Source organism: Neolamprologus multifasciatus, chromosome 7 (genome assembly GCF_963576455.1).
Source record: "Neolamprologus multifasciatus chromosome 7, fNeoMul1.2, whole genome shotgun sequence".
Taxonomy (NCBI): domain Eukaryota; kingdom Metazoa; phylum Chordata; class Actinopteri; order Cichliformes; family Cichlidae; genus Neolamprologus; species Neolamprologus multifasciatus.
The window spans coordinates 7818110-7843731 of NC_140445.1; the positions used below are offsets into that span (position 1 = coordinate 7818110).

Below are 25622 nucleotides of genomic sequence, written 5' to 3' on the forward strand. Positions count from 1 at the left end.
TGAATCATCATGCTGAGAACAGTTAACCTCAAATCTGTAATATATTTAACAAATTTATGACTTGATTTGAAGTATTCACTTCAAACTATAACATCAGACAATGTCATTTCACTTGAATTCACCTGTAATTTAGGTGGGTCTGTACCACTTTCTGACACCGGAAACTGCATTTTTAATATGAAGCGTTGTATTCCCCCTCTGTCAAGCATGCTCCCCTAATCTTTACCAGATACTTTGAAGTGACAGCAAACAGCTCGTCTTGCTTGTCGTGTCCCAACAATGCACACTGACAACTGATATGATGCTGCTTGAGCTTGACACATGACAGATTTGTTGTTGTTGCTTCTGGTTGTATCCTTTTCTGAAAGGTTATTTGTATTTCTGCAGTTAGCATATTTCTCATTCAAGCTGTAAATGTACAGCTTCAAAAACAATTCTGATTTGAAGAATGAATGAAGTGACTTTATACGCTTAAAAGAGGACAATCAGAGAATATTCTGCAGCTTTCCCCCTCACTTTTATTATGTTTCAGCATTATGGGGTTATTGCTTTTTTCCAACCTGCAATATTTCTGTCATTTTTAAAAAAAAAAAAAGTGTGATCCAGTCCCAAAAGCCTGACAGACAGCGTTAGAGAGTAGCTGCTAGACATGGTGGAGCTTTAGCAGGTGATGCTACCACAGATTCTAACAGAAACGCCTCTTCATATAGTTATTTTAAACAAGCAGCTGTTTGCTATCACCCACATAATCAGGTGACCCTATATAAGTTGTAAGTAGGTCATGTGCACTGGCTGAAAATGAAGTGAATATGTTAATCCCAAAAAATAAACTTTCTCAAATAGTGAGGAAGTGCAGTGTGAGGCCAGAGCCAAAAGAAGCGAGCCGGTCGCCACAAAACACAACGGAAAAAAACATGTTTACAGCCTGGTATGAAAATCAGTTTAGGTTTCAGTAGCTGATTGCACGGGGAGTGAATTTTTATAAAACTTATGCATTATTAAGGGTGTGGGCGTTTTGAGTGACAGGTGGGTGCTCTCTTGTGTTCAGTATTTGGTTGTGTTAAAGAAACTCTAAAGATGCTGCTGTTCATGTTCCCTCATATTTCTTTTACATTTAAATCCGTTTTCCACTATAGTATGCAAAAAAACTCTCATAGGATACAGTGGGACGAAACATGAGACACCAGGTGACCTGGGGTTGAGCAGGCCCCAAATTACATGCCAGCAGCAACCCACAGATCAGCTCTCTTAATCCTAAACCACCTTGTAACTTTTTCTGCAGCTTTGCTCACAGATCGAACGGCCCCCCTCTTGGCCTCTCCTGTAAGTCCCAACCACATGAGGACTTTGCAGAATGAATGTCCTGCAAAACCTCTGCATCCGACTTCAAGCGCATAGAGGTTTCTGCACTCTTCCACGGTGTCTTGGCACCTATTGGATTTCCTCTCATTCACTTCAGTATACACTTCTCATATTGGTAGCTGTAGCTCAGGAGTGTCCAGTCTGCATGACAAAGCATCCTTGATCAAGATACTGGACCCCAATGCATTCATCGGAGTGTGAATATTAGATAGAAAGCACTTCGAGGCATGCTTTGAGTGCTCAAATAGAACAATAGCAATAGAAAAGTACTTTTTACTAGTCCCAGGCTACTGTGTGTTCCAGCGTGATCGGATGTTTTGAAGCTTCAGAGGTGATGATCGTGTCAGATCTGATCTCCAGCTTCTTTTATTATCTTAAGAGATCCAGAGGCTCTCTCTTTCACAGCATGTCTTCCTCCCCTTAACCCAACCGACCGCGGCAGATGGTTCACTGAGCCTGGTTCTTCTGGAGGTTTCTTCCTGTTAAAAGGGATTTTATCCTTACCACTGTTGCCAAAATGCTTGCTCATAGGGGTCATATGATAGTTGGGCTTTTCTCTGTTTTCTTTGTATTATTGTAGAGTCTTCATCTTACAATATAAAGCACTTTGAGGCAGCCGTTGTTGTGATTTCATGCTATATAAATAAAACTGAATTTATCTGATTTATCTGCAATGACATCTATACATTATATACATATATATACATTCTTTCAATTGGCAGTTGATTAGAGTTAGTTGGGGCAGGTCTGTTCTACTAATTGATGCATGCACTTCTCTATGAGTTAGCATGCCCAATCACCGTGATATGACTGATCGTGACATATGCAGGCTGTTTTCTTTTGCATTGTGCGCCTATTTGTAAATATGTTTCATGGATTTTGTGTCAAAATAGCCAGCTGATACAAATTCTGATCATATTGTGAAACTGGGATTGGGTGCCTGTTGACTGTACAAACTTTCTTGAACAAGTATGAGAAGATTCTGGACGGGCATAGCTGTGAACAGCCACGTAAATAACTGACTGTGAATTTAACACTAGTTTGTTATGCTTTGTTTCTATAAAATGGTGATGAACAGGAAAATAAAAGTCAGAAGAACAACTGAAGGAATAATCAAGAATTTGTGAACTGAAATCTCATCTTGTTTGATTTCATTCATTTAATTAGATTGACTTTGTTTGTTACCAAATTTCTCATTATGGGAAATAAAAAGCAGCTGCCACTGAAGCTACAGTAGCAGCTGCTGGTATATACAAATATAGGTGTTTACATAGAAATAATTATTTCTGCTTGTGGACTTAAAACAACTTACCTGATTGCATCTGTCTCACTTGCCAATACAGTCATTTTTTTTAATGGGCAGCTAACGAAACATGAAAAAGAGATGACATCTATTTTTTTTTATCCCTCATAGTCGGCTCTAATTGGTTGGCTGCTCTCCAGAGCTGGAAATACAAATCAGTGGAAATAACACTAGCCTTCAAATTGCCGAACAAATTTGAGATATGGGTGATGATTCAGATGTCTGAAAGGAGACTACATCGATGGAATTTAAAGTGTTTCCTCTTTTTGAATGAAAATAGGCATCTTGTCTGGGAGCTTTCATTAGTCTGAGTATTGGCAGCATTTAAACATGATTTGTGTAGGTTGTTGCTGAGAATAAAAACAACTCCGACTGGGCTTTTCTCTTCCATTTCCTGGTCACCGAGCCTTTACGTGTCTCATCTTGTAAGCTATAAATCAGCAGTGGGCTTTAACTCGGAATAATTGAGGGGAGAAAAAGATCAAAGTTAGGCCCACAGCTACCTGTAGGTTATACTCAACTCTTCAGTCCTATAATTTATACAAACAGCTCCATTGATATACTTTCTATAATTAGGTACAACAAAGTGTTACGTTTACCGCTAACTACTGCAGTCAGATTTCGGCTCAGATTAATCTGTTTTATATGAGTTATTTTTTCAGTTTAATTTTACTCTGTACTTGTGGTTTTGCAAATAGTTACGTACTTTTTGTGTGTTTGTGTTTGCTTTCCAGTGCTGAGTCCGTGTTCTGCAGTCTCAGCCAGAAGGTGTCACTCCATCTACAAGGGTTTCGCTCAGTGTCTGATGGCTCTGGGCGACAGTTTGACGGACAGCGCCCGCAAGGAGGAGGACACGCACGAGATACACTCCATCTGCAGGTCATTCACTGCAGTCACAACAGCGCAGTTTCCCTCAGATCACTTTCAGTATTCAAACACTTGTTAGTGAGCATTTGGTTGTTTAAGAGAGTGGGTTAAGAAGTTAAAGACAGAGGCCCTGTTAGGAAAGAATTACTGATTCTTGGAGTTGGAAATAGCATGCAAAAAAGTTTAGATAAGAATTTTGCAATTTCACCAAAGCAGCCTGCTGTCTGATAAGGCAGATAGAGGCCAAAGAATGGTGCAATCTGGTACCACAGACCGGTCTTGGCTCTCTAATTCCTCACTAGACTCGGTCTTGCCTTTTTACATGCAGTTATGAATTGATTTTTCTCAAATAATGCTGTGTGAACATTAATACATTTTTACCAGGATTAATAGCTGCCTGTAAAGAGTTTAACCGTCACTGTGAGGCAGAATAAGCCGTATGTCTGTGAAGGTTCTCAGTCATCCAGGTCATCGTAGTCAAAGGAGCTTGCAAAGAAAAGCGTCTGGACTTCTTTAAGTTAAAGAAGGACTTAAAGAAGTCCAGACGCTTTTCTTTGCAAGCTCCTTTGAGAATAAGCCGTAATTCAGTCGTGCGCTTTACTTAGAAGGCATTACATCGTTTAAATTGCACTCTTCAGTGTCTAGTGAAAACATAAACGAGAGTATTGTTGGGAATGTTCACTTCCTCCACAGTATATTTGATAAAAGTCACTAAACCTCCAGCAGTTATTTGTACAAAACATTTCATTGGGACAAATAAAAAAGGAAAAAAATGTTAAATTTATTACAGTCAGAGATATTCGGACACACAGCTCACAGTGTGTGCGAAGGTAAATGAGGATACTATCTTAATTGTCTGCTAATGATTAGATGATTAGATGAGTAGCATTATCTACACTGACATCATGTTTTAGTTAGCTGTTTTAGCTTTATCCCTCTCCAGCACATGTCAGTTCTCAGGTAGAGCAGTTCAATCACTCTCCTTTTAGAAGAGTAGCTTAACTGGTTACCCGTCACTTCACGATGCTAATTATTACTTTTCCTTTTACCGCTAAAAGTCACCATCATTAACTTGATGTTCCACTGGTGGGTCTCTAACTGGCACTTTGATACCAGTCTCTGTTTTTGTGTTGGTATTAAACTTCATATATGATTAACATACCAACATTTTGACCCAAAAGTAAACTTGGGCATTGAAAATTAAAAAACTATTCTAAAAAAATGTTAGTTATATTATGCTGTTTGCGTACCATCACACTGAAGATGCTGGACCACAGAACACACATTAACTGTTTATATTTCATCTATTTATTCTTCCTCTTTTGCAAACGTAATATTCATTTGCCTTTGTGCCGCGTCTTCGACGAGTCAACATCACAGGACTGTGAATGTGCTCCCCAATAAAATAAAAATTGATTGAACAGAGTGGGTTATATGAGAGGAATATCGAAGCTCTCATTTAAAGAGACAGAAAGATCATGGTGATGGAGGTGAAATCAATTTCAACATGTTTATCTTGTTCACTGTTTTGCTTTATATGACAGTTAATTTGACGCTGATGCTAAGCTGCAACTGTGAGCCTACAACGTTTTAAGCTATGAGTGAAAACGGGATGTTTAGCTTCAAGCCTGTTTGGTGAGTAGATACCACCACAGTTACTGGTTTACTGTCACAGAATATTTAAGTCAAAGCAGGATGGAGGACTTAAATGCAGAAAAAAACAAGAAAGCTGTAACAGTTTCAACATCTTTATCCACAGCAACAGTAGAGGTGGGAATCACCATGCACCCCACGATACGATATTATCACAATACTTAACGCACGATACGATATTATTGCAATTTTTAAAAAATATTTTGCGATATTTAGATTCTGTACATAAAGGTAAACTTTATCAATATTCATTTTATCTAATAGCAAAGTCTCTTACTCAGTCTTTCTCTCATTTCAGTTTTATTGTTGACAAACTGAACGGTTTGTATTACAGTCTAGTCCAACTTAACTGAATGCAACCATCTGGTACAATTATAGCTATTCTGAACTATGAAATTTGTGAAAACTATGCAGCCCCTTCAGCAACTGAAGAATTTGAAAGTAAATTAAAACAAAATATAATTTTACATTAAATAAAAAAGTTTTAAACTTAATTAAAATAAAACATGTTTTAAATTAAAACAAGTAAACTGTCATGTTTATTGCTGCCATAAAAAAGTTAAACACATTTGGACAGTGAAGGAATGTCAGGATTCTTGCTCAGAAAAAGGATCAACATGCTCTGAAGTCAGAGCACAAAAACCTTTTTTGTAACAAAATATCGATTTCTGCTGTCCCTGTATCGATACATTATTAGCAAACAAAATATCACGATACTACACAGTATTGATTTTTTCCCCCACCCCTAAGCAACAGCAACAATGTTATTTAGAAGTTAGAAGTTAGTTCACGGGGACAACTGGAGTTGATCAACCCGTCCAAATTAAAGGGGTCCACTAGGAGGATGGACCCCTCTTAATGCGGCCAAACCAGAGATAAATGTTCCTCAGGCAGAATGCAAAGTTGACTGAGTGCAACTGACTTTATCTTACTTTGAGGACAGGGTGAGTCCTTCGTGGAGGGAGGCGGCTGGTTTGTTGACTTGCAGGTAAGTGAGTTCCAGGAGGGCAGGCGACAAGAGTCAGTGATCTTGGTGAGAATGACCAGTTTCATGGGAGGAAGGTCCCTACACCAATCACAGGCTACGTCTACACTAATCCGGATAAATTTGAAAATGGCGTTTTCGTCTAAAAACGCTCTGCGTCCACACTATCGTTTTCAATCGTTTCCGAACAGTTGTTCATCTACACTGAAATGACTGAAAACGCTTACGTTCCTGTATTGTCCATGCGTGAAACGTAAGACGATTCGACCTGCTCATTTCTATCTGCCGTTTATTTACTTTCCTTCTCTTTGAAATGTCGTGGCAAGAAGTTGAGGAAAAGCACCGAGTTTTTTAAATTGACTGACAATGAGGTCGAGTTGTTGGAAAAGTGAATGCGAATTAAAGAATTTGAAGAAAAACTATCTGGATAAATATCAGTACAAACTGATATTTATCTTTAATAGGGATGTCAAAATTGGGAGCAAACAAAACAACTGCTGTATAATGCCCTCTGCTATCTTAGTTCAATTGGCCACATGACTGCATCATATGACTAAAACGCATCATCGATCATCATCATTTTCGAAAGCATGTGGTTACGCTGTCCACACTGCAACGCGAGCACCATTTTTAAACGTATCTGTTTTGGAGAGTATTTTCCAAAAGCTCAGTTTTCCTTGACCAACAACGCAGTCTGAGTGTGGACGGAAGGCCAAAATGGAGAGAAAAAGATGCGTTTTCAAACAAAAATGTATTAGTGTGGACATGGCCTTAGGTGAGGGGAAGGTTCGCTGGAAACAGGGAGACAAAGGTGTTAGCAGCAGGGTGCAGAAGGTAATAGTGTAATAGAGTAATAGTGGTAAGCCGATCCTTAAATGCTAGTGGGTGGTGAATTCAGTGAGTCTAAGGAAGGAACCTGAACTTGTGTTGGAGGTTCAGGGATACTGTCTGATACTGGCTATAGTAGGTCTCACAACAACCAAATAATCAACCTACACATGAGGGGCCTTTGATTAAGTATAATCAAAGGATGCACGGAGGTTTTCCTGAGGTGCTTTGATGGGATGGAGTTGTTAAGGCCAATTCGGTCTCTGTACAAACACAGGAAAAGGTTAGTCCTCATTTGGAGGGGGAAACTGATAGATGAATTGGTGTAGCATATACAGTGATGTGGATGAAATGTGTATCTTTCATGGTAACAAGAGGATGTAGTGTTGATCTTGGACAGCTTACTGTAATGTGTTTCTGTCCATATTTGCTTATGGAGAGCTTTGCAGACCGTCACCTACAGATTGTAGCTGTTTAGTGTCTGCAGATATTCTGGTGCTTGTGTTTCTATTATTGTTGGTTCATTAGCAACCCACAGTGCAAAGTGATAATAACTTACAAAGAGCTGAAGTGAAACAAGTATTACAAAACAGTCCACTGCAGAGATTGGCTGTTCTTTTCATGCTGTTGATCTTTGATTCTTCTTCACTCTTCTCTCTATATGTGGTGAACTACGCTATCACTGCCTTTTATATGGCAGACCACTTTTCAGCCAATCAGCAGTCAGCCTATGCATGGTGTCGTCCATGCCAAGCTATATGATTGTTGTTTTTTTTTAGTTGGCTTAAATGCAGTCATTTTTACATAGGTTGCATTCCCATCCGTGCAGGCTCAATATGGACACAAATATGCTAAATCCCACATTACTGGTCAATCTATATTGCTATCAGAAGCTGTGGATGGCAACAAAATAATAAGATCGCAGAAGCAAGTGGCAGATACGAGGTTTCACTGAAGGATAGCTAAGCTCCCCCTTAAAGTCTGACTCAGTTCCTCACTGTTTTATGAGGGGTTCAGAGTAGAAAAGAGCCAGCTGAGGTGGTTGAGATCACTCCCCCTTCACACGGTGAGGTCTTTTGGGCATGTCCGACTTTGGCAGACAGAAGACATCCTGGAGATATGTGTCTCTTTGCTGGTCTTGGAATTTCGTGGTATACCATGAATAGAGCTGGAGGAGATGGCTGGGGAGAGGGAAATCTGGGAATCTCTGCTTAGTCTCCTACCCTATGACCCAGACCTGGAATAAGCAAGAAAAACTGGATGGGTGTTAATAATAAATTTGTATAGAAGTTCATGCCGGCTATACAAGTCCAAAGACAGATAAGTCAAAGATATACTGATTTAATCTTGTTTTTATTTCAGTTTGGCTTTAAATATAAAGACTGCTGTCTCTAACCTTCTTCCGGCGTGTCTTCGCTCACTCTTTAACACTCTTTTTAGCCTCTCGTTGTTTCAGCTGGAGCCCTGAACATTTCTCACTCCTCTTCTCTCCTCCTCTCTATTCTTTCTGTCTTCACTTCATTTCTCTATATCCTTTATCCATCCATTATTCTCCCCCTGCCCTTTGTCATCTCCGCTCACCGCTCTATTTATACATACCTCTCTCATCCATCTTTCACAGAAGACCTCTTGGGGAAGAAGATTTCTTAGGAGGGTCTTAGAATAGGACTACTGATCTGAGAGCAGTGTCTGTCAACTTAAATTTGTACAGATGCAAAAAAATTATAATGAATTTCCAGAGTCACCACATTTAAGTGTACAGAGATACATCCCATCCAAGGCCACTGAAGGAAGTCAGAGTGGGAGTGGCACAATTGTGCCAATTAAGCAGATATTTAATGAACTGTAATAGGATATTTGACCAGTGTTCCTCGTGATATATAGAATTTATTATGTGCATAAAGCAGGCATGCTCCATACACATCACTTCTTCTTCTCGAATTCATAGAAAGAAGTTGCTCAGCTGACTCAGAAAAAACTAACTGTAGGGCGACTTTTTGTGACACATTTTCATCAAGATCTACAAACAGTGTTATTAAAGTCCTTGAAAAAAACCTAAAGGAATTGTTCTGACTATCTTCTTCTGTGACAGTGTCTGTGTGTGAGCCTCTTGTTGCTGACTCATTCTTATCGTTGATCATTTTGCTCTAGCATCCAGACTGAAATGGAAATGTCTTAATAACTATTGGGTCAAATGTAGAGGATGAATCCCTTTGTTGCTGGTGTTCGCCAAGCTTTCCTGCAGCACACCAATGAGGGTCACCATCTCAGTCTTTAGTCAAACTTCAGCTATTTGTTGGAACAGTCCGGGCAGCCTAGAGGATCTGAATTATGTTGTTTTTCTGTTGCTAACACGACACTGATGTTTCCTGCCCAGCGAAAGGCCATTTCCCACATTTCTGCATCCATTCTTGTGAACAGCTGCTGATGAACACAACAGCTGACTTGCAACTATGCAAACTGCAGTCATGCAGCATTTGTGCATGAGCATGACTCACAAATGTGCACTAAAAAACATCAAGGTGGAAAATGAGTAGCTGCTTTGTTTGGTTGGACAATTACAACATGTCACAAAAAGGGTCACAAAAATTCCCATTTTTGCATCCATGTTTGTGAACAGCTGCAAACCCTTGTGAAGATGAGTGGACACAAAAATTTAAATCACTTTTAGCAAGCCATTCTTCTCCTATTTAGCTTTTACTAGAAAAACCCACCCTGGTTTTCATCACGCCTGCTGTGCTTATTTGCTTCACTCATGTATAAAAACACTAACATTATTTTTTTTATGTTTATGATATCACTGTATATAGTGAGATGGTAAAGACAGCTGTTCATAAACACCAAACAAACAATAAAAAACCTTACTCATTGCTCTTCTTCTTTGCAAGCCGTAAATTCATTATATAAGACAAAGTCATTAATTACAAACACTATTAGGGTCATTGTTTGACCAACACTTCTTTACAGATTTGCATGGCACTGTTACTTGTTTAGGAGAAGACTGAAGTGAGTCTTTTATGCCCTCATTGCCAGGGATGTGGTGACGCCACAAATGTTGTGCGACAGAACCAGTATGGTGACGTAAACTGGCTCAGAGCCACAAAAGGCTGGTTTCAGCCTTCTGTTCATTGTGTTATGCTGAAGTATATTCGTGGAAAGTAGACAACTAGAAAAATGTGAACATGCAACAGGGGTAGCAATCAGTAACACTCAAGAAGAAAGTCCACTCAAGAACTTGGAACAGCTTCACAAGAAGTGGACTGAGGCAGATATCAAGAGGCACCATGCACATACATTTTCAGGCAAGGAGCTATAGCTGTCACATTCCTGATAACAAACCAGTCCTGAACCACACGCAACAACAGAAGCAGCTCACCTGGGCTGAGGAGAAAAAGACTTGCACTGTTGCTCACGGGTCCAAAGTCTTTTGTTGAGATGACATCAACATCCTAAAGTCTGGAGAAAAAGTGTAGAGGTGCAGAATCTCCTGGTGTTGGTGGTGGTTGGTCCACTGTGATTCATCAAGTCCAAAGTCAGTGCAGCATCCACCAGGAGATTTCAGAGCACGTCACGCTTCCACCTTCGTGCAAACTTTATTCAATTCAATTCAATTCAATTTTATTTATATAGCGCCAAATCACAACAAATGTCGCCTCAAGGCGCTTCATAGATACAGAGAAAAGCCCAACAATCATATGACCCCCTATGAGCAAGCACTTTGGCGACAGTGGGAAGGAAAAACTCCCTTTTAACAGGAAGAAACCTCCGGCAGAACCAGGCTCAGGGAGGGGCGGCCATCTGCTGCGACCGGTTGGGGTGAGAGAAGGAAGACAGGATAAAAGACATGCTGTGGAAGAGAGACAGAGGTTAATAACAGATATGATTCAATACAGAGAGGTCTGTTAACACATAGTGAGCAAGAAAGGTGACTGGAAAGGAAAAACTCAATGCATCATGGGAATCCCCCGGCAGCCTACATCTATTGCAGCATAACTAAGGGAGGATTCAGGGTCACCTGGTCCAGCCCTAACTATATGCTTTAGCAAAAAGGAAAGTTTTAAGCCTAATCTTAAAAGTAGAGATAGTGTCTGTCTCCCGAATCCAAAGGTTTATGGATAACACCAATTTACTTTTCCTGTAGGAGTTAACACCTGCCCACAGCGCCAAAGCTACTACCACATGGTTTTCTGATGTGTTTTTACTGTGCTTGCTTGACCAGCCACTTCCATGCTGCACTACTCTGATGTAGCAATTCATGGTTAAGCAGCCCCAGCCAAGGACTGCATGTATAAATGAGTACAACTTCCCAAAGGGGGATTTTTATCTATTCTAAATGCTTTTTTTTTTTTTGATTGATCTTAGGAAATATTCCAATAACAGATACTTTTTTCATAAGCCATAAACTATAATCATCAAAAATACAAGAAAAAAGGCTCAAAATTTCAGTTTACTCTAATATAGAATATATCAAAGTTAACCTTTTTAATTAAATTTTAAAAAAAAACTTTTTATAATATTCTGTGTTTTTGATATGCACTAGCTCGCTTAACCCTCTCAGGCTCAAATTAAACTTTTTGTTGCTAATGCACAACCAAGTCCTGCAGTGGTACTTCTGAGTAAAAAAACTCATAAAATATGTATGTGGGGTAATCAGGTTGTTAGTTTTTAACTGTTGCAAATCTGCAACGCCTTGAGCGGGTTAAAGGAACGTAACAGTAAAATGGAAAGTGCACAATTTCTTGCAATTGTTTCTGGAGGACACACAGTAGGACACAGGCAGGTTTTTTTACAACTCCACACAGCTGGCCAATAAAAGCACGAAGTGGGTGAGAGTGTCAGATTGTCGGGTTTTGAAAAGTTGCAGAAATGTTCGGCTGCAGACCTCAACTCTGTCATCAGAAGGTGGTGGAGAAAAAAGGTTTCTGATCAGCAGTTCTGATTAGGCATTGTGGCACCTTAAGTACAGCTTCACAGAACATCCAGCTTTACACTCTTAACTTTCTGCATTTTTTTTTTTTGGTTCACCTTGTACCTTTTTCCCATTTCTTCCCTTCCTTACTGTAACCTGCCCGTTCTTGCTCTTCTTCTCATGTTTAGGTGTTGTAATGATAAAGCGTTCTTACTTTTATGAATTTGAAAGAGAGAGTTTGGTTTAACAGTAACGTCTGATTTAAATCGGGGTAAAGGGGATTATTCAAGAGAAATTTCTCACAAGGAGGATAATCATTTGTGTGTGCGTGTGTGCGTCTGTGTGTGCATGCGTCACCACAGCCCTACAGCCCACCCCTGATACCACTACACTGTTGTTAAGTCTCTTCTATTCCTTAAGGTACCAATTAAACTACTAATCCTGCAACCCAGCCACCTTAGTGCGACTGTTGCCTAATGCAGGCACACAAGAGCTCATGCAAACACAAAATCCTCTTGTCCACATACACACTTCCCCCCCTCTCTGTGTCCTCACCTCACTTCTTTGTTCTCTCTCTTTCTACTTCTCTCACCTGCCCTCTTTCTTCCTCCCCTTTTCCCCTCTCGTTCCCTTCCTCCTTCTTGCCTTCTCTCACCACCTTCCACTTCTCTATTCTGTTTTTCCCCTCTTACGTTTTCCCTCCTTCTCCGCACTCAGGAACATGGCTTTAGCGCTTCAATCAGAGCCACCTAATGAGGAGATTGTGCCCCTCTGAAGATCCACAATCACGTGCCCATTCAACAGTGCACACGTTTTCAAAAATGCACACACAGTCACAGCGCGCGCACACATGTATGCTACAGTGCAGTCTGAAAGAGGGGATATGATTTGCATCTAGGCCAAGGCTGCTCCATTGTCAGGGTTCTCCCGGGAGTACAGTACTGCTTTTATTCCTCATATTCACAATAGGCATTTTGCACTTGCAATCATTCAGTGCGGATTGAAAGAAGGCGAGGTGAAAAGGAATGTTTGGGGGTAACATACTGAGAATTTATTCTCAATAGAATTAAAATGTAACCTTTTGCGAAAGCTTTGAAGGGAACACATGAACAATGGGTATCGCTTTACTTTGTATCTCCTATTCCTTTTTACTACTTACTTTGTCAGTGGTTAAAGAATATAATTTCTATTACAATTTCAAACTGTAAATTTTACATATATCTGATACACATGCCAATTTTTACACCTATTTTGAGGGAGAGTATCAACATCTGTGGCATCAGGCTTCATAGCGGAGGATACAAAATATGTCAGACATTAAGTTTCCTTTCGAAAGAATAAGACTGAAAGACTGTGAGAATCGCTCCATCCGTCCACCCATTCATCCATCCATCCAGTCACAGAGCGAGAGGCAGAGTACACCCTGGACTGGGTGCCAGTCTGTCATCCATTCACTCTCATATTCGGCAGTGCTAACCTCTGCACCAATGTGCTGCCCAAGTTATGTGAGAATGTGTGATTTAAACTGGTCTTTAAACCCTTTTTCTTCTTTTTTAAAATTAAGTAAACTTTTCCTGAAAATTGATTTTGCGATTGGAGGCTGTATCATAGAATATTACCAATTGAAATTTTATTAATGGCTTGACCAATGACCAGTGTGAATCACGGCATTGTGAACTCGGAAATTTGTGGGTTTTAGCAAACGTAGACCTTGAGCCCGGGCCAGCTCTAGTATTTTTAGACTGAATGTGTTTTAATTTGAGTACCTTAAGGCTGAATAGATCAAGGCTTCATTTATTCCCCCTGCAGAATGTTATCCTTGGAGAAAGTACAGTTGTAAAGGTAATTGAAGTACTTCAAAAAATGGAAAAATCTGTCTTTTGAGAGATGTTGAGAGGTGCTTCAGTTATTCTTCATCTCTGCTATAGCCTTGTCTACAAAGGTTAGGCATGAATCCATCCATGGGAGCTAAAAAGGATATGTCTTTTTCTTTTGTCTTCATGTCTATATAGTTTTTGCTGAAGTCTGAAAGTTCAAAAAAATACAAGATTTCCATCTAGGAAAGTTTAAGCCTTTGACAAATTTATAATAATAAAGACTAAAAGCTTAGAAGCAATCACTTTTTTTTTTTTAAGAAAACAAAGAACAGCATACCAGGTGTGCCTGTTGGGAAAGGAAAAAGCTACAATTTGCTTTGTGAACACACTAAATAAGTAATAATTGTTTTTGTTGACATGGTGCCTTGGAATGGTTTGCAAATTCTGAATCCCCAAACTCTTTGCCATTAAATATGAAGCTGAAATTTGGTTTTAAAGACCAAATGTGTTTCTTATACAACCTCCATTTTTCATCCCCTTAGATCTGAACATTGACTCTCAACATTAAAACTGTATGCGCTCTCACATAATGTACATATTCCACTATTACGAAGTGAAATTCATTTATTAAGTATACATGGGAAATATACAGTACTGTGCAAAAGTTTTGAGCCACCTCTCCAAGGAGCCAGACTTCCTTGCAGGATCTTGGGCATTAGTTCTTGAGACTTTCTGAAGACCTTTCAGAGTTTATATTTGGCTGTTTTCTCCTATTTCACTCATTTTCAGTCCAATCCCTGTACCTGACCTTTTTCAGGGGAATTTTTTTTAAGTCACTTAACACTAACTTATAAATCATTCAAGCATTAAGGTGCATAACTGACAAAAATACCACAGTTTGACATAAAATCCTATTTTTGCAGTGACCAGATGATTCCCAAACAGCTGTTAGCTAAGAAACATATCTCGGCATGGTGTGCACTATGTCCTTAAAAAAAGAGGAATTGCGGCAAGTGGACAAAAAGAAGAAGTGTCAGGCCTAAAAAGCTGATTAAAGCAAATGAACAGTATCTGAAAGTCATGTCCTTAAGAAATAGGAAGAAATCTAGCAAAGACCTGACACGGGACCTGAGAGATGATCTGGTCCTTCAGGTGATCCATCTACCTTTTTCTGAAGCTTCAACAGAAATGATGAAGACTACTTAAAGAAATTATAAGAAAGCTTGGTGAAGATAGTTCAGGCTGTGTTGAAGCAAAAAGGTGATCACGCCAAATACGCATTTCATATAAAGTCTGTTTTTACCTGTGCTGCATTTCCATGTACAGTGGTGGAAAAAACGTTTGCCCCCTTCTAGATTTCCAATTTTTTTGTATGTTTGTCACACTTTAATGTTTCAAATAATCAAATAAATGTAAAATATTTAACAAAGATATGCAGTTTCTAAATGACGGTGTTTATGATTAAGAAGAAAAAAACAGATCTACATGGCTCTGTGTGAAAAAGTGATTGTCCCTTAAACCTAATAACTGGTTGGGACACCCATAGTAACAAAACCTGCAATCAAGCATTTGTGATAACTGGCAATGAATCTTTTACAGCACTGTGGAGGAATTTTGTCCCACTCATTTTTGGAGAATTTCTGTAATTTAGCGATATTGGAGGGTTTCCTGTGATAAACCACCTTTTTAAGGTCATGCCACAGCATCTCAATCAGATTCAGGTCAGGACTTCGACTAGGCCACTCCAAAGCCTTCATTTTGTTTTTCTTAAGCCATTCAGAGGTGGACTTGGAGTGTTTTGGTTCACTGACCTCTTCCAAGACCCAAGTGCGCTTCAGGTTGAGGTCACACAGATGACCAGATATTCTCTTTCAGGATGTTTTGGTAGAAAACAGAATTCATGGTTCAGTTTAACACGGTAAGTCTTCCAGGTCCTGAGGCAGCAAAACAACCCCAGACCACCACCCTGTTTTACTGGTGGTATGATGTTCCTTTTCAGAAATGCTGTTACTTTTACACTAGATGCAATGGGACACACAACTTCCAAAAAGTTTAAGTTTTTTCTCATCAGTCCACAAATTTTCCTAAATGTCTTGGGGATTTTCAAAATGTTTTCTGGCTAAACTGAGACGAGCCTTTTTGTTCCTTTTGCTCAGCAGTGGTTTTCATCTTGGAACCCCGGATGCAGACCACGTTTGCCCAGTCTCTTTCCTTAATGTGGAGTCATGAACGCTGACCTTAACTGAGGCAAGTGAGGCCTGCAGTTCTTTGGATGTTGTCCTGGGTTCTTTTGTGACCTCTTGAATGAGTCGATCTTGCACTCTTGGGGTAATTTTAGTCGACCAGCCACTACTGGAAGGTTCACCACTGTTTCATGTTTTCGCCATTTGTGGATAATGGCTATCACTGTGGTACGCTGGAGATCTACAGCTTTAGAAATGGCTTTAGAACCTTTTCCAGACTGAGCAATCTCAATTACTGATAAAGTGTGACAAAAATACGAAAAAAAAAAAGAAAGCAGTCATACACTTTTTAACACCATTTAATGTCTAAAAGATAACACATAGGCAGTGATTAAAACCTTAAGAGTATCTTAAGAGAGGATGAATGACAGGATGCACTTTTAGAATAAAGCTTAGAGAACTCCTGGTTCTCCTCTTTTAGCTGAAGTATTTGTGAAATGTGAAAAAACAGCAAGGTAAAATCCAACATTTGTTTCCTTGGTTACGGTTACACAAACAAAAGCTGGAGTCTACCGATCCCTAAAACGGGTGTTATCAGAAAACCCTCTCCTCTTTCACTGCAGCCTTGCTATTTGCTTTTATATTTCTATTCTCTACAGATTTAGATAAGGCCATTCATGCTTTCATTGCATCTCATCGCAGTGCTCTCTATTCCTATTCCTACCTTAGTTTAAAGTCACTTTCAGCTCTACAGCTCATTTGGGATGCAGCAGTTAGGATTGAAACTGCTGCCAAACCAAGAGGCCATAATATTCCCGAGTTCAGCATCTCTTACTGGTTATCTCAGAGATTTAGAAGTCATTTAAAGTGACAAGAAGGGAGGCTTTTGTGCTTTACTTTTTCATTTTCCCATAAAAAGCTGCCAAATATTAAACAGTACCACCACAGATGCATAAAAATCCTCTGCTGCTCACGAGTTCAACATGTTAGGCAACAGAACATGTATAAAAATAGTCATTTCATGCTTAAATCTTTACACGAATACTGCAGATGCAAAATATAGACCAGTTCTTGTGCCAAGGGAAAAAGGATTTCTTTTTCTTTTCAGCAAGGCAAAGGAAGCCTTCCTGAAGCGCGTCAACCTGGTTACTCTAATGGAGGCCAGTGAAGTCTGATGGTTTTAATATGAAACAATTTTGCAGTCTTCCTCAAAAGTAGCTGACTTGTTTTCATTCATTTGCTTCTTTTTAAATATTCAATTCAATTCAATTTTATTTATATAGCGCCAAATCACAACAAAAGTCGCCTCAAGGCGCTTCATAGATACAGAGAAAAACCCAACAATCATATGACCCCCTATGAGCAAGCACTTTGGCGACAGTGGGAAGGAAAAACTCCCTTTTAACAGGAAGAAACCTCCGGCAGAACCAGGCTCAGGGAGGGGCGGCCATCTGCTGCGACCGGTTGGGGTGAGAGAAGGAAGACAGGATAAAAGACATGCTGTGGAAGAGAGACAGAGGTTAATAACAGATATGATTCAACACAGAGAGGTCCTTTAATACATAGAGAGCAAGAAAGGTGACTGGAAAGTAAGAATATCTCAACTCAGTGAAGCCGAGAGGCTCCAACAGTAATTTTTATTTATTATTATCGTTATTATTTCATTTTTACCTTTAAAACCACAGCTTTAGACCCAATAATCACTCTGCTTCCTCCAGTGTCTGCAGGATGCTACCAAATGATGTAGACAAAATCGTTTTTACATACGTGTCTGTTATTTTTAAAGCCCGACCGAAATCGATGGGCTGTGTGTCTGTGATCCAGTTCATGATAGTCTCAAATGCTTGAAAAGAAAGCAACTGAATTTCTTTTTTGTTCGTGAAGATGTTTCAACACTCATCCAAGAGGCTTCTTCAGTGTAAAACAACTGGTGGAGAGTCCCATGTGTTTAACCCCTTGTTAACCACCACTTATCCCATCTGCCACAGAGTGGGACGCTATAACATTATAGAATAGAATAGAATAGAATTAGAATAGAATTCAATTTTATTGTCATTGCACATGTCACATGTACAAGGCAACAAAATGCAGTTAGCATCCATCCAGAAGTGCTTTAGCCATGATATGGATATATTACAAAATATATATTGGCAAAAATATAGAAATATAGATATATTACAGAAATGGGTCTGTTATAGGTATGAGGGTACAAAATATGGGTCTATTATGTGTATGTTACAATGTACACGGTATGAAGGTATGTTATGAATATGCTATAACTATAAGTATGTACAGGCTGGAGTGGGTGTACAAGCTGTGTACAGGCTATGAACAGGATATAAATATGAAAACTATACAGAAGACAACATTGTCATCCCCTATGTAGCCGGTGTATCAGAGAAACTCAGGAGAGTTTTCTCCAAGCATGACATCCCAATGCATTTCAGACCCAGCAACACACTCAGACAAAAACTGGTTCACCCGAAAGACAAAACTCCAAAACACAAACTTAACAACGTGGTGTATGCTGTACAGTGCAGCGAGGAATGCCCAGACCTCTACATCGGAGAGACCAAACAGCCACTTCACAAGCGCATGGCACAACATAGAAGAGCCACCTCCACAGGACAAGACTCAGCTGTCCATCTGCATCTAAAGGACAAAGGTCACTCTTTTGAGGATGCCAATGTTCACATTTTGGACAGAGAAGACAGATGGTTTGAAAGAGGAGTGAAAGAAGCCATCTATGTCCACTGTGAGCGACCATCTTTGAACAGAGGCGGTGGTTTACGACACCAACTGTCTGCCATCTATAATCCAGTTTTGAGTTCCCTCCCCAGACGTCTTAATGCCCACTCACATCCTGGGCCATCTGACCTCAGGAATTTGCATGATAGGGTGGGGCCAGGTTTCACAATGAGCTCACCCAAAACCCTGGCTGATTGGGACCGACACCTGTTTTCACACCTTGGCTCATGTGATTAGGTAGACTTTATCTAAGATTAGGTGGACTCTACCTAATCTTAGATAAGATTAGGTAGACTCTACCTAATCACATGGTAGAGGATCATAAGGGGGTCTTTCTGTCCCTCTTTGGGGGGGATACTCCACTGGGTTTAAATCTGAGACTCTCCACCATTTGACCCTAGAACCGAAGAAGCTTCTCGGATGAGAGGTGAAACGTCTTCAAGCAACTTAAAGAAGTCCAGACGCTTTTCTTTCCAAGCTCCTTAGAATACAGAAATATGAAATATAAAGCTATACAGAAATATGAACTATGCAAGTTATAAACAGTTGCAGAATTATAATTATATAATTCTAATATAATTCTAATATAATATAAAATATAATTATAATTCATCTGACTGGGAGAATTTATATTATAAGACAATAAATACTCACAAAAGTTACGAGTTAAAAAACCAATATCTAAAAACATATCAATCCCTTAAAGCCACATGCTAACAGGTTTTCTCTGTTGTGCTGAATCCTCTTTAAAAGTAAAAGCAGCCTTGACTTCTGATATTTGTGCAATCTATAATCAGTTATTTTAACCCTTAAGCAAACAAGCAAGGTTAGTGAAAAACACATTTTACACAGAAATACTCAAAAATGCCTCTGTCTGTGTTTAAAATAGTGATAGTGTCTCCTTTATGTTCTTGTTTGTGATTTGAATCATTGTGTACAAAAAGATGTTAATCCAACTGTTGGGTCTGTGTTTCCACATGCCCCGCTAGTTTAGAGACGTATTCCTTATGAAGAACACAAGACATAACAGAACATCTTCAACCGGTTTTTCACTCGCTAACGAGGGAAGTTTTGGGCCAGAACCAGCTCTTGGAGCTCACGCTCCTCACCTGTCTCCAAACCCTTCAAAAAGCAGCTGTCTTCGTAGCCTTTTTATTCCTATGGTAAATGGACTGGTTCTTATATAGCGCTTTTCTACTCTTCTGAGCACTCAAAGCGCTTTACACAACTTGTGCATTCACCCATTCACACCCATTCGCACAAGCACATTTTTCTAGGTGCTTTCTAGGTAACATTCACACACATTCATACTCCGATGGATGCATCGGAGAGCAATTTGGGGTTCTTGCCCAAGGATATTTGGCATATTTGGCGTAGATGACCTGCTCTACCGCCTGAGCTACAGAGCTACAATTTAGCTGTCTTCTGTGGCCTTTCAGGTTGTTAGGTATTGCTGAGCTGGCCAGCAAGAAGTTTTGCTGCCTCTCCGATAACTTTACTTTGTCTTTTATGCCAAGCAATTGCCTCCCTCGCTGACATCGCTTTGGACCCTTATATTCAAAATTGTAATGAAAAGCTATAAGATCAATTTTCAACAATCATCTTCAGATATTATGTTTGTTTCATTTGTCATGAAATAAAGAAAGAACGGGTCTCAACTGGCTACTTTCAACTATTTTGGGGGTTTTAAAAATGTAATGAAATCTATATGTAGCCCCCCTCTGAAAATGGGAGGCTACATATAAAATGGCTTTAATTCCTAAACAGTTAAAGCAACTTTTTTGCAAAACCTACTGAATGAAAACTAAAAGTCTTCACTTCAATCACAAATTGACTCTTTCATTTACAACTCAACCCTACAGGTGAAAAGAGGAAAACTCCAAAAGCTGTAAGTGTAAGCTGATTTAATGACTGAAAGATTAACTTGAGCAGTGTCAGCTATAGTCATTTAATTTTTTATTTTTTTTTATAATTATCAACGTAACAGCTGTAAAACCATCATGTAGTCTTAAAGTTGGAACTCCACATGATTCTATGTAGGTTACTGACCTCGAGAGTATCAAACGGTGCTCTAATTCTTCTCAGATTTGCTACATTTAGGGTACAAACTGTCTCTCCGGGCTACTTTTTTAACCTTTTTGTTGCTTGTGTTCTCTAATATCTCAGTCTCTCCTCTTCTTGTCCCTAGCACCGTTTTGCCTCCCCAAATCTCCTGAACTAACACTGTTTTGACGAACGTGCTACATACAGCTTCATCGCATGTCAGTAATTGTTACCAGTGACAGAGAGCCACGAAACTTAGTGAACACCCAGATGGTCAAAATAGAAAAGAGAAAGCAACAAAAAAATAAACTCAGAATTGGTGTTTGGAGATTTTTGGATGTCAGCAGCAGCAGCATGCTAACAGCAGAACAGACGTACTCTCAGGAGGTTTTATTATTGTGAAAGCAGCTGCTTGTCTGTCAGTGTCCTCGCTGCGTTTGTGCTGTCTCTGCACCACCTGTGACTGTGTGCAGAGACCCGTACTCTTACGTCCACAAAACACTGAAGATAGGAAAGACACACAAACTCCACAAACTCACACCTGAATCACAAAAAAAACAAAAAAAGTTGCACTCCTGCGCAGGACGCCCTCCCTTCCTGACTTTGTCTTTCTCGTGTTATCTTCTAGACACACTCCTGCACTCACTGTTTTCTGTCCACATACACACAAACGATAGCCAGATGCTGCCCTTTCCACCTCCTCCATCAGCTGCTCCTCCCACAGCAGCAGGAAAGCTGTTGTCCTCTTACTGCAGCCCTTTTTGTCGGAAGTCGTCCACTTAAGTCCTGGATAAAGGCCAACACACACACACACACACACACACACACACACACACACACACACACACACACACACACACACACACACACACACACACACACACACACAGAGTCATTAAGGGAAGCAAAGCCTGCAGTAATGATGGCTACTTTAATTATATGAAGATGTACGTGTGAAATCATGCATGTGTGGTCCCTTCTCTGAAGACGGCTTAAATGAATTATACGTGTGTGACAGAAAAGAAGGCGGAAGCGTGCTGGAAGCTGTCAGAGGAAGTTTAAAAATGTGTGTGTGTCTCTGACCGCGTATGTGTGTTTGTATCTAGGTGCTTCTGATCAGCAGCAAATGTCATCAAACTGACATCCCGTACTGATACAGTAAGAAAAGTCACCCAGAACGAGAAAATGATGTTTCTATGTTTAGAGCTTCTGCTTCATGAGTTCACTTTCTGTGAAATTTACAGCTACATTTCACGAGATTAATAACGACGTCAGCCTTCTGGGCATCACGGTGTTAGACTGCAACAAAGGAGAACATCCTGTCTCATTGTGATTTATCTATTTGTTTGGATTAGATTCGGCTGATCAATTCCTTTAGCAGTGGACTCATCCATAGTGTTTTCCTGCAGCGTGGAAAAAGCCATAAAGCATACGGCTAAATGAACTGCGCTGACATTTTGTGGAACGTTAAGAGCCTGCAAACACTTTAGTTTGATTCGCTTTTCAATTTGAATCGATTCTTCATTTCAAATGGGGCCACATATTTTCACTGTGACTCCAGTTCAGTTCCTGTCCTTTGCCCACTGCGAACAACTATGTTCTGATGTGGGTCATTTTCTCACTGCCTAAAAAACAAGCAGACAGAGGAATGTGGCAATTGAAATAACTTTAGAGCATCACACAGTTTTCTTTTTCTTTCTGTATAAACATATTTCCACAACCCTATTTATTTACGAGGCTGAGAAAGTAGATGGGTGGAAGGATATTTTGATATTCAGTTTGATTTAATAGGTTGACACAGATGCAACAAAAGATTTGATAAGATGTGTAATGCTTAAAAAACACCTGGTCAAACAAATTAGCATCCTAGAGAGGCTGCGTCCTCCAGAAGTGAAAATGGGGAGAGGATCGCCAATCTGGCAAAGACTGTGGGCAAACTGTATGCTGTGAATTTTGGGGTTTCATCATCTACAATTCAACAATAGGTCAATAAAAGATTCAAAAATCATTAATGAGTGTTTTTAAACTCGAGGCACTCAGGGAGCCATGTATTAGAAACAGATTGCGATTCTGCAGTGGCAATTTAACGCACTAAAAAACCACACTGCTTAACACCGCCATCAACACTGTCCTGGAAATCTGAGACATTCCCAGTGCTTGATAGATCCATCCATCCATCTGAGTCAATTTGTTTAAATTTCAGTAAACCAAAATATTTTGTCACATCTACTTTTAGGTTTTAGTTTCCTTTTAGTTAACTACAATAATCTTGTTGTTATCATACTTAGAAAAGTGCGACATTGACTCAAATGCAATTTTATAGTCATCAGTTAAGCTAACACAGGATGCTAGAATACCTGGAGAGAACACAACATGAAATCTGCTTAAAATCAAAAGTATTGAATTATACGGAGCCCCACAAGGGACACGGGGGAATATACAAATTAAGACGAACTTTTGCGAGATGTTGCAAAACTTCGAACTGGTGGGCAAGACATCTCCGAAAACGTCGGAGCAATTTTGCAAATATGCGATGTCTTGATAAACGGAGCAGATATTTGAAGTTTTCACAGCTACAGTCTGAAAATATCTTAAAAGTTTATTTTGTGACCCACAAATGATAATATTAAAACTAAGTAGCTGCTGCCATTGTTGGAAACTGGAATTGGCTGGGCTGCGCTATGAATTCTGGGATAGGTGACGAGCCAGGCGACGAAAGCTGTCCCAATGTCCCAAAGCTTAGTTTTAATATTACTCTTTCTGGGTCACAAAATAAACTTTTATCAAGACATCACATATTTGCAAAAGTGCTCCGACGTTTTCGGAGATGTCTGTTACTCACCAGTTCGAAGTTTTACGAGATCTCGCAAAAGTTCAACTTATTTTTTTCCCCCATGTCCCTTGCAGGGCTCCATAGAATTATAATAGAGGTTATCTGTCCTACAGATAAAGCTTGGCTTTAGCTATGCCATGCACAGTGGTGTTGTGTTTAGCACTGTAGCTTTGCAGCACAAAACTCCCAAGTTTGAGTCCCCCGTGATTAAATGATATTTGTTTCACTAAGACGCAGTGGATGCAGTATCTAAATAATATAACTCGTATGTATTGTCCAGCAATGGGTTTAAATGTAGCTCTTGTCTTTTGAAAGTCGGAGTGCTGCATGATGTTTTGCCAGCATTAATTATGAAAACTTTTGTGTTTTTTGAGTGCTTCTGTGGCAGACTATGAACAGAGTCGTCTGCTTCTACTTTTCCCCCCAACTCTGCGCCTCGCTTCTCGTAGTTAACTCTCCTCAGAGACAATTTAGCCAGCACAGCCACGATGAGAGGGAGAATTAGCAGCCAATTACAGCCAAATAGACTTGCTGTGGATGTGGAGCTCAAGAGTGTTTGGAATAAAGTTTAATTTTGTGTTTCGCTGCAAGATATCCTTTAAAAAATATCTTTGTGCAAGATTACTTAAAGTCACATCTTCCTCACCTGCCTCTCATCGTAAGTAATGCTTCCTTTCATTTGGCTTTAAAATAGGTCTAAGAAAGTGTGTCAAATTTGTGTTTTGCTGATGGGTATAACACAGCAGTGATTCAACAAACACACATTTACCTCCCACACTCTAATGAAGGTTTTTCCACATTTCAGTCTAACCCGTAGGGTGACCCTTGCTCTCAGAGCATCGAAGATCAGCAGATGGTCTCTTGGCAACAACCGAAAGAAGTCAAGGGAGCAAGCAAACAGACTGGATTTGATTTACTCGGTGAAAGGACGAATGCTTCACTGTCAGCAAATCTTTACCAGAACTGCCTGTTTAAAATCTTTTCATATCATTTGATTGAGAATATTAATGGCAAGTAATTATTGATTTGGGTTGTTTATACTCAAGGTGTAACTGACTTAGATTTAGGTGAAAAAAGAAGTCAATGAGGTGAAGACACAGTGACAGGAGATTGAATGTCAAACTTGAAAGGAAAAAGTCACATATTTTCTGTGCTTTTAAAAAGTCTATTTAATGCACAAGTGCAGAAAAGGAAAGTGTCATGGTCAGCTGTGTGGCAGGCAGGCAGGAGTGGTGGACCCAAAATGCAGCACTCTTTGGAGACGAGATTTAAACTGAAAACGCAGCCTCATTGCTGGACAAACGTCTACATAAAATAAGACTCACAAAAGCAAAACAAAAGTCTAAACTGAGGTGCTGGAGGACTGTAAATCATGAACACGCAGCAAGCTGAAGGTACGACGCAACAGGGAGCACAGGAAAACACAGGGCTTATATACACCGGGGAGTAATCAGGGAATGGGCGACAAGAGGGAGACACAGCTGGGAGAAATCAGGCTAACGAGACAGGGGAGAGGTAAAACTGAACGCACTGACATGAGACATGAACTTTCAAAGTAAAACAGGAAACCAGAAACCATCACACACAGACTCAACACTGAGAGGCAGACAGAAAATAAGGCATGGAACCCAAACTATACATGAGGCAACAAATCCTTAAACACGAATAAACAGAAACCTAGAAATAATAATAATAATAGATTGGATTTATATAGCGCTTTTCAAGGCACCCAAAGCGCTTTACAATGCCACTATTCATTCACACACTGGTGGAGGCAGCTACAGTTGTAGCCACAGCTGCCCTGGGGCAGACTGACAGAAGGGAGGCTGCCATATCACACCATCAGCCCCTCTGGCCAACACCAGTAAGCGGGAGGGTAAAGTGTCTTGCCCAAGGACACAACGACAGGACAGAGAGCCCGGGGATCAAACCGGCGACCTTCCGGTTACAGATACGCTTCCCAACCCCCTGAGCTACGGTCGCTCAAATCCAATAAGAATCAAAGCACAAGAGTATCAAAGGGCAGCCCATAGTGCAAAAATAAGCCAAAACATCAGAAACTCAAAATGCCGGGTCGAACCGACCCAGACA

At 39.9% G+C, this 25622-nt stretch overlaps 1 protein-coding gene across 1 annotated transcript in view; it reads left to right on the forward strand.

Annotated features, from left to right (window-relative positions):
• Positions 1-25622, forward strand: part of nrn1la (neuritin 1-like a) — a 101126-nt gene that overhangs the window by 66173 nt on the left and 9331 nt on the right. Inside the window, exon 2 of the mRNA XM_085164687.1 lies at positions 3400-3544. Coding sequence (XP_085020813.1) covers positions 3400-3544 — 145 coding nt within the window. The remainder of the gene's footprint in view (positions 1-3399; positions 3545-25622) is intronic.